The 13,475-nt window shown below is 40.5% G+C and overlaps 1 protein-coding gene across 15 annotated transcripts in view; it reads right to left on the bottom strand.

Annotated features, from left to right (window-relative positions):
- Window positions 1-13,475, bottom strand: part of ENOX1 (ecto-NOX disulfide-thiol exchanger 1) — a 619,252-nt gene that overhangs the window by 82,189 nt on the left and 523,588 nt on the right. For 14 of the 15 annotated variants that reach the window (XM_032294769.1, XM_032294762.1, XM_032294766.1 and 11 more), the window contains 2 exons: window positions 4,727-4,834; window positions 659-715 (listed from right to left, as the gene is read on the bottom strand). In XM_032294769.1, the coding sequence (XP_032150660.1) occupies window positions 659-715; window positions 4,727-4,834 (165 nt within the window). The remainder of the gene's footprint in view (window positions 1-658; window positions 716-4,726; window positions 4,835-13,475) is intronic. The other variant, XM_032294765.1, reaches the window with a different exon arrangement.

Genomic DNA, 13,475 nt, shown 5'->3' with positions numbered 1-13,475 from the left:
AATGATCTACATGGTATAATATTCCATCTGTGACTAAAGAACTTTCAAGCCAAAAAGAATACTTGTTTCCATTCTGACAATTGGATATTCAAGGAAAACTAAGACAGGAAGTCATGGTGTAACTGAGATCTTGTACCATCACACATTATTCTCTATCAAGAAGATGGATGCACCGTGCTACTGTTCTTGATGAGGAACAGAAAAGAGGTGCAATTTCAAGGGCTATTCTGAGAGAAGGGGTTTGCTCTGAGATCTTTTCAGCATGTCAATCATTTAAGTACCACCTTCACTGGCAGGCAAACTTAATGAATATACATGCAGTGAACAATTGATTACCCTGTTGGGTCTCTTTCCATTTCCCTCCCACTATATCATCAGTCACAGTTTTGGAAATATTAAGAGCTCAAACAGACTCACTGAGATTAGATTTTTTGATGGTGGGGATTAGCCCCCATACTTCTAAATTGGCATTTGATAAACTAGGCTAACAATAGCAGTGCCTGTCAACCACATTTTCTTGCCAAACCCTATATATTAATCTTAAATTGCTGAGAGGCAGAGCTTCTGATTTCCTCCAAGTTGTAGATCAAGTGCCACATTCCCATATGTTCAACCAACATCAAGCAAGAAGAGCAAATGCCAGGTTTGTGATACCTACATTTGAATCCTCATGGCTGTGGCCATTGGTCTCGACCAATTCCTTGGTACCTTTTAACTGCAAATTTTAAGGAAAAACAACATAAAACAAAATAATGAATAAGCAAGCAAATCTCTTAAATATATCATCTTGTTAACTGATTTATCTGAGGTTGCATTTTATAAAACTTCCAATGAGGTAAAACAGATGGAGCACATATTTCTCATGAGCCTTATTGGAGCCAGTTTGAGACCAATATTTTATGAAGCTTGATGCCTGGCAAAAGAATAAATGGGTCTTGGTCATTATTTTTTAAATAATAAGATTAGAAAGCAGTTCCATAGGCATAAAATGTATAAAATTGGTTCTTAAGAATAATAAATGATTTCATTTCCTAGTTGGATTGCTATTAATTTAAACCCTGCAGTGTTTGCAAGTTGCCACCAGCAAAATGATGTTATATTAACGATTGTTCGTGACTGATGCATTTTTAGCCGCTTTTAACATGCTGCTGTGCTACTAGACGTGTCTTCCTTGAGAATATGTTTGAATGACTGACATCTCTGGAGGCCTAAAGACAGCTGCTTCTTTGGTAGAGAAAGAGTTTGGATGACATCTCCTTGGCCACTGAAGCATTAGAAGAAACGATATTTCTCAAATGAGATTTTTAACTGTGAACATTTGAAAACACTTCTCTTTCTCAGAGGCTTAGGAGAAATCGGTTATCGGGAGGTTTCAGAAACCCTTTAATTGGCATTTTATCCTATCTTGACTCAAAACAGACATTTAGAATCTGACAGTAAAGGAAGAGGTGAGCGGGCTTGCAGCTGTTTTGCCAGTATTTTTTCCTGGCTTAGGAAGCAGCATCTCCTCCATTATTTTTTTTATGCCTAATACAAAGTATTCATGGTAGGAAAAAATACTTAAGAGTCGAAAGAAAATCAATGCACACATACCACCAATGTGTTTGATTCAGAACACTGGCTCCTTCTATTTGTGCATATGAAAATGAAAGCGTCTTTAGATTTTTAAAACCAGTCTTAAACTCCTAGCCAAAAAGCCCTACCTACTCTATGCCAAAGGAGGGGTTTTGCCAAAGGAATGGTAACATGAAGAAACTGAGGATCAAGTAGTTGATCATGGACCAAAGCCTCTTTGGCTCATTTCTGTATCACACCCACTTAAGAAAAAAATCTGCCCACTGTTCTTCAGGGCAACATCATTGATGTTTCTACACATGACAGACAGGGGAACATGGGCAATGTATGGCGTATATGACAAGGCAGAGGTGTGCTACAGTGATAGGAATACTACCTATTATCACAGGACACAAAAGGACTTTCTAAAATCCCCTCGCCCTTTTCCTAGCTGAAGGTTTCTTACTATAGGTGTCCCTCATCATCATCTTCTTCATCAGCCCCTCTGCTCATCCCACCTTAGGTCCTGTAGTTTGTGCTCCCATGAGTTAGAGTGGGGTTAGCTCAGAAGGTCTTGCTCTTTCTCAGCAGAAGTAAAGGACTATTTTGTGAATGTCTGTTCCACCTTTATGTGTTCAGCAACATAAATGTGCCAGTTGCTCTCCTCCCTTTTAAATAAACTCCATTCTTCCTATTCTATGATGTCCTCTAACTCTGCCCTCGCTGTTTCTGCTCCTGTTTACTCTCCCTCACTCCCTGTCTCTTGGCATTGTTCACTCCGCTGTGCTCCGTAGCCAGAACCATGGGAGGAAACCCCTCCCGCTGCATGTCGCCCCTCTCCTTCCTTGGAGCTGCAGCTCAGGACAGCTGCTGCTTTGTTGTTCCCTCAGCTCCCTGTTCTTCTCTCCTTTAGCTGCTACTCTCCCCCAGGTAGGGCTGCACATCTTGTCTGATGAAACTTAGGTTTGTGAACAAGCTCCAGATGTAGAACGCTATCCTCATTGCAAAGGAGATGAAAGGCAGGAGTCAGAGGGGCCTGGAGGGACCTAGAGAAGCTGCATCTTTGCATATGGGAAGACTGAGAGCTTAGGGAGTGGCCTGTCCTTCCCTGGAGGGGTGGGGCCTGAGGGTGGGAAAGGTCTGCCCCCAAGACCTATCCTTTCTTGTCAGGATTCCCAGCAAGGGGCAATCCCATTAATAGCAACATCCTAAATCTTCAGAGAAGGGTGTATCTTTCCCTGCATCTGTCCATTTGTTTAGGCCACATCTATGTGGCCGCTGAAACTGTTTGCACATGTAGTTATTCTACACAAATCCAAAGAAAGCCTCAAAGGCAATGGTCAGTGGAGGTGAGAGGTGTGGCTGTCCGTGCACATCTGTGTGTGGGTGCAGGGGCCTGGAAGGAGCCTGTACACTGCAGGGCCCTTTTGCAAGAACCACCAAGGGGTAGCAAGTGAGGGGCTCTTGGACAGGTTGGTAATGGTACCAGCACCCAAATATATTTGGTGTCTCAGGCTTAAAGGTTCTTGGTGTCTTTGCTTGGAAAGAGCTATCCCATTTAAATTAATATTGCAGATTCAAAATTCTTCCTTCTCAATCGTATTTTCTAGGTCTTTAATGATTTTAGTTGTTTCAAACCCTCTTCACGTTCTTTTTTTAATAATGGAGAGTGAAGTGTGATGTTTCACCCATGACTGTGTGCTTTGCTCTTTAAAAATGCATGCCATAACAAGACATATCAATACCTTCTGCAAAACCCAGAATCTAGTTTTATGACTATGGTTTGGACTTAAAATCAAATAAAAGATTTGAGTCATTTAGAGGAAAGAGAAATTCACCCTTCCCCATTCCAGTGGAAGCTATCTAAAAGAAAAAAAATCAGGGTGAGAGAGCAGAAAAAACAAAAGCTCAGAGCTATATCTGGTTGATTTGGAACAAATTTGGACCAACTCAGTTCCAAAACGCTGGGAGTCTTTTCATATTATAACAGTGGAAGGGGCAGTGATTTCAGATCTCCTCAACTACAGGCCATTGTGAATTTAGTCAACTACATTTTTCACTTCAATCTGTTATATCTGAAATCATAGTGTCGGCCTCAGTACATGTTACTGAACCTATATTCATCACATAAAGATAATTATTAGTTTTATGAAGTATTTTCTTCCAAAGCTATAAAAGTTTATAAACCAATATCTTTAATTTCCCCTCACAAATCAATCATACCTTTAGGAGAAAATAACTAAAAAGATATTTTCTGGACCCCAAAGCATTAAAAAAAATCACTCATAAAGTGACATAGAGCTGACTTCATATATTCTCAAATGTCACCTTTGAAGTTATTTATACAGTGTAAGGTTATTTATACAATATAAATCCAGGATGTATGGGTGAAAAATTTAAAACAACCTGCATTTCATTACCCACAGAGGGTTGGGGCTACTGTATGCAACTTTTTTCTTCAAATTACCATTCATATATTGTTGGCAGCAAGTGAAGGCCAGAAATAGGAAGGCATTTCAAGAGCTCTCCTGACTCCTCTCATGTAGATAGTGGGCTTAGATTTCACTCTGCTGCCTGCCGAGTGCTCCGTCTTACCCTGCTGTAAGACAATACTTTCCAATCCACTTATCAATGTTAGGCCACACTTTAGTATCAAAGAAAGCCAGAATGAAATGATCAGATTTACAAACTTCATATAAAAGGTCTGTTGCTCACCATGGTTAGATAAGTACCCTGATGCACCGGGAAGATATATTTTAAGTGTTGCTATGAATCAGTCCTTGTTCATGTGTCTTCAGGAGTCTCATGGGTTATGCTAAACTCATTTTCCTCACTGTTAGACTTAAGAGGAAACCAGCTGCTTACTTTGAAACTTTGAAACATAACTCATAGCCAATATTTTGAAACTTTATCAAAATTTGGTTGTCTGGAAGAAACTTTCACACAACACTGGCAGGCTTGGGCAATCTAAACAGGTACAGGAGTGAGGACAGTGATGCTGAGAATGAGATGATAAATTCTGCATAGCAAAGCTGCTAGGAGGTTTGACAGGGTTCAGGCTAATTGCACTGCAGATTACTTTCAGTGAATGTTTGCACGGGTGACGCACGAGGGAGGTATGCATTGGGGCGTTTGAACTGATTCATAAATCAGAGCTGTTTCATTCACTTACTTGTTCCTGGAGGACTTTTAGTAACGCTTGTGTATGTGACTGCTCTTCCTTTGCTTGTTCCAATTCTGACTTTTTGTTGTTTAATTCCTCCTGGATGGTTAGCAATTGCTGTGAAATTAAAGGATATTTAGCATAAGTAGGATTGAAGGTCAGATGATTTAAATATATCCATAAAACCCATTCAAAAGTATAAGTAGAAGATTTTTACATGTCTTGAAGCTGAATTCAGACCTCAGTTGACCTTGTGTGTTTTCCACACTAAGTATCGGGGCATTGCAGTTTTTGACACACTGTTATGTTATTTGTGATACCGATGTGCAAAACTTGTTTTCATATTTGTGAAGGCATTATTATACTCCTTTGAGCAAATGCCTGTCTGTAAAAAATATATAGGGTAGTGCTAATATATAACACATTGACAGATGAAAAAATTAAATAAAAATTTAATTAACTTGTCCAATATTGCTTCATTTCACATATTACAGTAAAGCTAGATTTACAGTAATTCTATAAAGCTACTTTGCCAAATTGCTGGGACCACAAAAGATCCTTTTACTTTCTCTGTTATGATGGTGATGTTTTATTAGATCAGCAGGACTGAAGTCCAAACTGCAATCAATATATCAGCTGAGAAAACTGCCGATATAAACTGTCAAAACACTAAGCTATGGCCTACACTGCTGTTTGTAAGCAGGGCCACTGAAGGGATTTCTGTAAGCCTTGAGCTTCCCTTGCCCTATCAACTGTAACTCATGTGAAGGCTTTCTTTGTGTGCCAAAAGCACAGCCCTGCACAGTGTAAATTCTTTGGGACATGGTTATATGTTAATATATACATAGGTTGGAGAATACATTCAAGAGCTGCAAAACAGGCCCTGGAAACAGCTCTGACTATTCAGAGCTTCTTGACAACAAATGACTAGTTTGAAAAGACAGAAGTGCATTTCTTCTGCTACCGTACATAACAGTTGCTGTACTAATGATCTAGAAATGATAGTGGATTCCTGCCGTGAAGAGACCCTGTCTCCAATAGCCAGCCTACTTCTTCAGGGCCTTGACAAGCTGGCTGCAGAGCTGTCTGGCCAGTTCCTAACCATCAAAGCCCGGAGAAACATTGGCACTGGATTTCTCAGGCTTAAACCTACCAACTGAAAGGATTAAATTAAATCTCCAAAACTACTGGTTTGGGGGGATTTTGCAGGGTAGGAAGTACTCAGAAAAACATACTGCACTTTCCCTTGGGCTTGCTTGTTCTGCTAACTGCTGGGGTACTGGGTATAAATATAAGAACCTACTTTGGTCCTGTAGCATAAACAGTGATTTCTTGAAATTTTCTAAAAGCTCAGTGCATCCTATTTCATGACCTACCCATGAAATAATCAATCACATTTGAGGTAATGCATACATTCCACATTGGCTCCCTTAACAGTTTATGGGATTTAATTGTGCATCATTGATTAAAGTATAGAAACCAGGGAGCCCATATTGTACTTTGGCACAGTGACAAGTACCTACATTGTGTCCAGACAGTGGGGAATGGCCCCGTTCCTTCACTCACATTCCTGACTGGCCCCAGAACAGTTCCAAAGGGAACAGGTACTCTGACTTGGGTAATGCTGAGTGAATTTTACTTTCTGAGACAATTTCAAATCCAATCCTTAAACCTCTTTTGAAAAATGAGCCAAATGAAGGATAGAAAATCGTCTTCCAAGGTAGGTAGCTTAGGTTTGTTTATTGCAGCGTTTGGGGCGGCAGAACCAAAAATAACTGATGTCCAGAAGAAGGGAGGTGGACGTTAATAACGGTGTATCGGTATCACAGGACACCATGAGCCCTTTAGAATGAAGTTGCACTAATGTCTCCTTATGACACAGGAGAAGCTCACAAAACACTGCTCAGCAAAAAATACATTCAGGTTACAAAATTTAACTTTGCAGCATATTCATAGGAAAGGATCTGGATGCTGTTTCTGGGTGTGTGGGTTCATGGAACTTACTATTTTGCTTGTCAATTTTCTGGTATATCTGTAAAACACATACTGCATGAGTAATGAGAAAAAGTCAAATGAATTTAAGATCGGGGAAGAACAAAGAAAGGAATACTACTTGGACACAACTTTCAACTATTACCAATACTGTGCATAAATAAGGGGGAGAAGCATATTGGAGTCTTTATTTCATCCACACACTTACAACTCTTTCTTCTATTAAAACAAACACACACGCATGCACACACACTCATATACACCCCTTTCCCTTGACCTCTTTTCTTCCTTCAGCCTCCCTCTTATCTCATCCATTCTTGGAATCACACTTTTTAAATGAAATGTCTTCACTCTCATCAGTATTTCCTTTTCTTCTTATGTGTAGGCAATCACTTCAATGATATAGTGTCTAGATTTTTATTTCAATGTGTTTTTCCAAAACATATATTGTTGTTGTTCTGTATGTATTTTTATATAAGTGATACTATGTTTCTTATTTTTTACTATGTTTTAAATTAGCATTATGTTTTTAAGATTGGCCAGGCGCGGTGGCTCACGCCTGTAATCCCAGCACTTTGGGAGGCCGATGTGGGCAGATCATGAGGTCAAGAGATCGAGTCCATCCTGACCAACATGGTGAAACCCCGTCTCTATTTAAAAAAAATACAAAAATTAGCCGGGTGTGGTGATGGGTGCTTGTAGTCCTAGCGACTCTGGAGGCTGAGGTGGAAGTATCACTTGAACTGGGAGGCGGAAGTTGCAGTGAGCTGAGTTTGCGCCACTGCACTCCAGCCTGGTGTCAGAGTGAGATACCAAAAAAAAAAAAAAAAAAAAAAAAAAAATCCATCCATGTACTATTTTTTTGTTAATGAATAAATGAATTTATTTAAAAACCTAATAGATTTTCTCTTTTTATTCCCAAAATGTGCTATATTTAAGGAAACTCTGAAATTCCCTTGAGATTTTACTGAGCTTGTTTATTATTATTATTTATTATACGTTAAGTTCTGGGATACATGTGCAGAACGTGCAGTTTGTTACATAGGTATATACATGTTACTATTTTATATATCTAATCCATGCTTCTTATGGAGTACATCCACCCAATTTTACCCAACCCACTCTCACAGTGAAGGCCATTCAGATTACCCCAATTCTTCCTGCTGTATATAAGCCTGCACTGGAACATGCTAGTGCAAGTTCCCTTATGGCCCTGTGGGAGAATTTCCCTGGGATACGTCTCCAGTGGTAGAACTCTTAGGTCAAAGAGTGAATTTGGCAAAGCTGCTCTCCGGGATGGTTATGCCAGTCTACCTACTGTCAGTGGTGTGTAAGAGCTGCTGTGTGCCACTGAATAATAATACTAGGTATTATTCAGCTTTCTAATTGTTGCCAGTTTAATAGAATATCAAGACTCTTCATCTTTGAAAAATTTCATACTTCTTTGATTCCCTGTGATTTTAAGCATCTCATCATATGCTTGTTAGCTATGGGAGTTTATTTATAATTATTAAAAGAATAGTCAAGAGCAGTGGTTCTTAATTCTGACTCTCCATTAATACTATCTGGGAAACTTTTCAAAAAAATACTTATTTCTGGGCCTGACAGAAGACCAATTAACTCAGAATATTGAGAGGTGGGACACAGGCACTGATCCTTTAAAATACCTTCACAGGTAATTATTCTAATGTGTAACTGGGGATGAAAACCACCGTATCCTGTAATGCTTATTTAATCTTCAGTCTACTATAATGTGACTTTAATCCCTAGTACTCTACTCAATCCGTTCTCACTGCAGTCACCAGTGCCTTGCTAATTGCCAACTAGTATTCCAGGTTCTTTTCTTCTCACTACACGCTCTCTCTAGGGGATCCTATTCATGCCCATGCCTTTAACTACACATCCTTTACAGCCTCTGCTTCTTTCTTACCACCTACCAGAACCTTCACTTCTTGTGTTTCCAACTGTGCCCGTTAGCATACCTACCCTTCCCACCCCAACCCAGTCTAAGCCTCTTCCCCTGGTATCTAGAATTAAAACCTTGAAGTCAACGCTGGCCCTTTCATCACCCTCACAGCCCCTTTGCCGGTTCCTTGACCTTTTCTCCATCCCATCCTAGCTATCGTAGTAAAGGCTATCATTTCCTTTCCTCTGGGCTCTTCCTGTTCCCCCTGCCATTTGTCCAACACTCCTGAGAGTTGACTTCCCATGGATTGAAGTGCTCCCGTGATTAAAAATACTGTTAATTCTCCTACCCCTGTAGATAAAATCTAAACCACTGAACTTCCCATCCTTCCCCAGACATGCCAGCTGTTTCCATGACTTATAAGTTTCCCACTCAGAATTCTGCCTGGCTGATTCCTGCTCATTCTTTAAGCGCCACCTCACATGTTGCTTTTGGCTTGAGATCAACTCAGCTGATGCCTTTGTAAAATTGAAAAGAGCCCTGTCATCCCAGACACAACCCCTCACTGGGTATATGGTTGGGTACTGGCATTGAGGCTTGATTTCATTCCCACTTACCCCTTTGGCCTGCTGCTCTTGTCCAAGGCTACTACACTACGAAATGCAGTAGGCTTGGGTTCTTCCTCTGTAAAATGTTCTCTAATCACCCAAGCAAAGTTAGTTCATCTACCTTCTTGCTCCCAAAGCACTTAATATGGTATATCACATTTCATATCTGTCTCCCCAACCAGACTACATTCACCAATATTAAGGTCAATGATCAGGTAACCTCTAACATATAATAGGTGCTAAATGAATGAATAAATGAAGGGATGAAAAGTTTACTGTTTCTCCACTTCTATGGGATTAAACCATGATCTAACAATAACAAAAAACCCCCCACCAAAATAACAACAAAAACAACCCTCCCCAAAAACACCTGAGGAACGATAAACTACTAGGGTAATGTGTTGTTCTAAACATAAGAATATAGAAAACTTTTTGAGGAAAACAGCAGTTTCATTTAAGACATTTTGATTCATCAATTAGCAGTTCCAGATATCCTCCTTAATCTGAAAAGAAATATTTCTCAACAGGCTAAGGAAATCCCATCAATGAATTTATAATTATGTAATTTATTCCTTAAGTTTCACCACAATAAGCACAAAATCGCCACTATCAGAAAAATAAAATCAACACTCTAGACTGTTTTGTGCATTCTACAAATTTAACGTTCTTTTGTTTTCAAAGTATAAACTCACAATCTAATATTTATGTATTCAAAACAACAGTGATTCAAAACTGCCACTGTGTTCATTTGACTAGAGGTCCTTTAAAAATAGGGAGGTAGTTCACAACTAGATCATTTAAGTCAGCCTTTCTGGTCTTTTTTGCTTGAAACTTATGAGTCTCTATAATATTCTTTCCAGTTTGAATTTTTAAGTACTAAAGTGCCTCAATTATAGAAGTTCATAAGCAGCTAGAACTTAATCAGAAGAGTCTCTTGGTTGGATTGGCTGATGGCAGCACAATTTTAATTTAGCATTTGAGAGTGTGGCATTAAACAGATGCACTATTACATTCTTTGGTGGTTACAATTGAGTGTGTTCCAATTAGACAATTATCCATATGCCAATCAAGTGGAAACACTTGGGCAGACCATAAGCAGGTAAATAAATGCTGTACCTGACACATCTTGATATTTCCAGGCCACTGATTTAATGGGATCATTTGTAATGCTCTTTGGGGATGCAGACTTCAGTATGTAATGGGTCTTTCTTTCTGACAAATTCAGAGCATGACAAATGTTATTTGGAGCCCTAGAATAAGTGAGGTCACATTTCCATTTTTACAGATGGGAGAATCATGGGCACATAGAGGTTAAGTCATGTATCCAAGGTCACACTGTCTGGGAGAGACCTGCCACTTGCACAGCTCAATTTTCCTGCCTCATCCATGGTTTCTACCTTGGCAACCACACTGTGCTGTCAATTAGTAATGGAAATCAGAAGACGCCAAACTTCAAATCCTCCTAGCAACAACTTCTATCTAAACATTCATCATTTCCACTTAGGAGCCAGGCTTGTTAGAGACATGCTTTTGTGTATACTTCTGTGAGCAGTGTGGTAAATTTGACTTCGATTTAAGAACAACAATGCCTTCCTTGTCTTTTTTTTTTAATTGTATACTTTTGCTACCAAGGTGAAGTTTTTATATAGTTAACAGATTATATAAGGTTGGTTCCATGAAAGTCACAGATGACAGTGCAAATACCCTATGTGAAATATATCAGCCCCATCTCATTGTAATCTGGAACTCACAGGATTGTGATAATTCAGGAATCTTTGGCAGGATAGTGTGGGGTTAGGGAAACTTCTGTGGGATGGAGGAGTAAGTGCCCTTTCTAAATTTAGGTTGGTGGTGGGTCAGGTAAACTCCTAACACAAGGTAGATAGATATAGACAATGACTGATACCAACGCGCACGCACACACACACACACACACACACATGCACACACACAATTTCTTTTCTTCTTTTTGCTTCAGGATTTCCCCAGTGCTTGGCTCTTTGTTCAGTTCTAAAACAATCTGCTAATATTTATTCATTCATTCACTTAGTCAACACTGAGGTCCTACTATGTGCATGGTACTGGGCTGGGCAATGTGAAGGATACAGAGGAAACAACAGTAAGTAGCCTCACAAAGGTTCTTAAATGCACAGGATAACTAAGTCAGGGCAGTACAAAATACTCTTGTAATGGCTATAACTGGTGTGATTTCCATAGGAATCCGGGAGACTTCCGAGGATCAGTTTAGGGGTCAGGAGAGTGAGCTCAGGGGATCCATTTTGAATCACAACTTGTTCTACTTATTGGAAATGAACCACTGAATATTCACAATAGCCTGGAAATATTTGAATCCATAGAATATTATCAATTTAAATTCAATGTGTTTTTATTCTTTTGATTCAGTTTTAATAACTGTTGTTCCATAACTTTGCTATATATCAGATGTCCTATTCAGTGGGATATTCCTTTAAGGCCAGTAGAATATCACCTAAGGAAATGAGGTCCAGAGGTTTCCAAAGAGATTTCTCACCAAAGGCAATGGTGGGTGTAACTGTGTTTGATGGTCTCATCCCAGCAGTCCTTTAAACATTTGCTCTATGTGGTGATATCCATGAGAGTGTCCTGCCCCATCCTGCCTGTGCACCCTGTTGCCAACCTGGTTTCTCCCAGTATTTCAGCCTGCAGTCTGGACTCTGCCAGTTACTAGCTCTGCCAGATCCTTGTCTTACTATAGAGCTTGAGATGGAAGTATATACCCCTTAATCCCCTTTCTCTTGGTGGGATCCTCTCACCCCCCATGGCCCCACAGCTTACTGTGTCTTCATGTCTCCCCAGGACTCTCCAGACCGTCCACTGCTCCACTGAGTTTTGGTTCTCACTGACTTCAGCTTTAGGTCCGCTGATGAGGTCTACCTATGCTTGTTTTCCATCTTACACTGTGAATTCTGAGCTAATCCCTGATTGTTAGAGAAAGTTTAAATCATGTGCACATCATCACAACCAAAAAGCAAGGCTTTGCCTAAAGGCAAACACATCTAACAGGATTTCTGACAGAGTAGAGAACCTGTCTCTGGGGAAGGACAGTCATTTACCACCTGGTATCTACAGTACCCCTTTTTCTCCTTGAAAAAAAAAAGGAATTGAACTAGTTCGAATTTTCCTTTTACATGGGCTGGTAAAACTACTCAAGATCTATTCTAGTTTAAAATGTCATCTGCTTCCACCTGGGGATGAAACTGCACTCAATTTACACCAAGGTATGAGGGTGACCAAGCCTATGGCCAGTGTATTAATCCTGGTGCCCCCCTCTCTGCCTCAGGCATGGTGACCCCTGGGGGAGAGACATCTCTTGGAGACAACTCCACCAGATGACTGATAACAGGAATGCTGGATCACAGAAATGAAATTGTGTTCAGAGCCTAATATCCTATTACACTAGGCTATACATATTTAATTCCTTGGGTCTTTCCTCATAAATCAATTCCTCTAGGGCTTTAATCTCGTCAATATCTTTTCTGATATTGAATTTTAAATGCCATTCTCATTGCTAGGCAGAAAGGCAATCTCTTGTTTGTGATGAGATCAGGCTTCATTTATAGCTGAGAGATGCTGGGAGGATGGCCCTGTTCCCTGACCCTGCTTTAAGATCCTAAGGTCAGCCAGACCCAACAGCCCAGGTGCAGGCCTGCCTGGGTTGATCTCTGACAGGTCAAGACCATGAACTCTGGGGTCATGCCTATCATTAGTTTGGGAGCCTGGAACAACTAGGGAGATGAGTGAGAAAGCTCAACTAAGTGTTTCCAAGAGTCTGGGTTCTCACGGGGCTGCCTGAGGCATGAAGCACCCTGCTGCCACTGACCTGGCAAGGATTTCTGTGGACTCAGTCAGGCATGAGCTAAAGGATGCACACTGTGTGCATATATCGGAGCAATAGCTCCCAGGGCAAGGGTGAAGGGAGGGCACAGGCTACCTGTTTTCTAGGGGCAGAGAGGGGATGGAGGAACTCCAGAGAACAAGGACTTAGGGCTGAAATGTTTCTAGGTCCCCCAGGGCTGGCCTAGAGTGCACTGGCATTTCCTCTGCTGCAGAGAAGAGGAAAAAAGTCCAAGAATCTTTAAGCCATGAAAAATTTACCAAGGGAGGAATGAGCTTTGTAGGACCTCAAGAGCCACAGAGAGGTTGGGAAAACACGGGAAGCCATCTGAGATGCAGATTTGAGGGCCTAAGTCTACAGGAAGTGGTGGGGCCTGGG

The sequence above is a fragment of the Sapajus apella genome, unplaced genomic scaffold (genome assembly GCF_009761245.1).
Source record: "Sapajus apella isolate SASKATOON/1434 unplaced genomic scaffold, GSC_monkey_1.0 scaffold32, whole genome shotgun sequence".
NCBI classification, from domain to species: Eukaryota; Metazoa; Chordata; class Mammalia; order Primates; family Cebidae; genus Sapajus; species Sapajus apella.
This window is presented reverse-complemented; position numbering and strand designations above follow the sequence as displayed.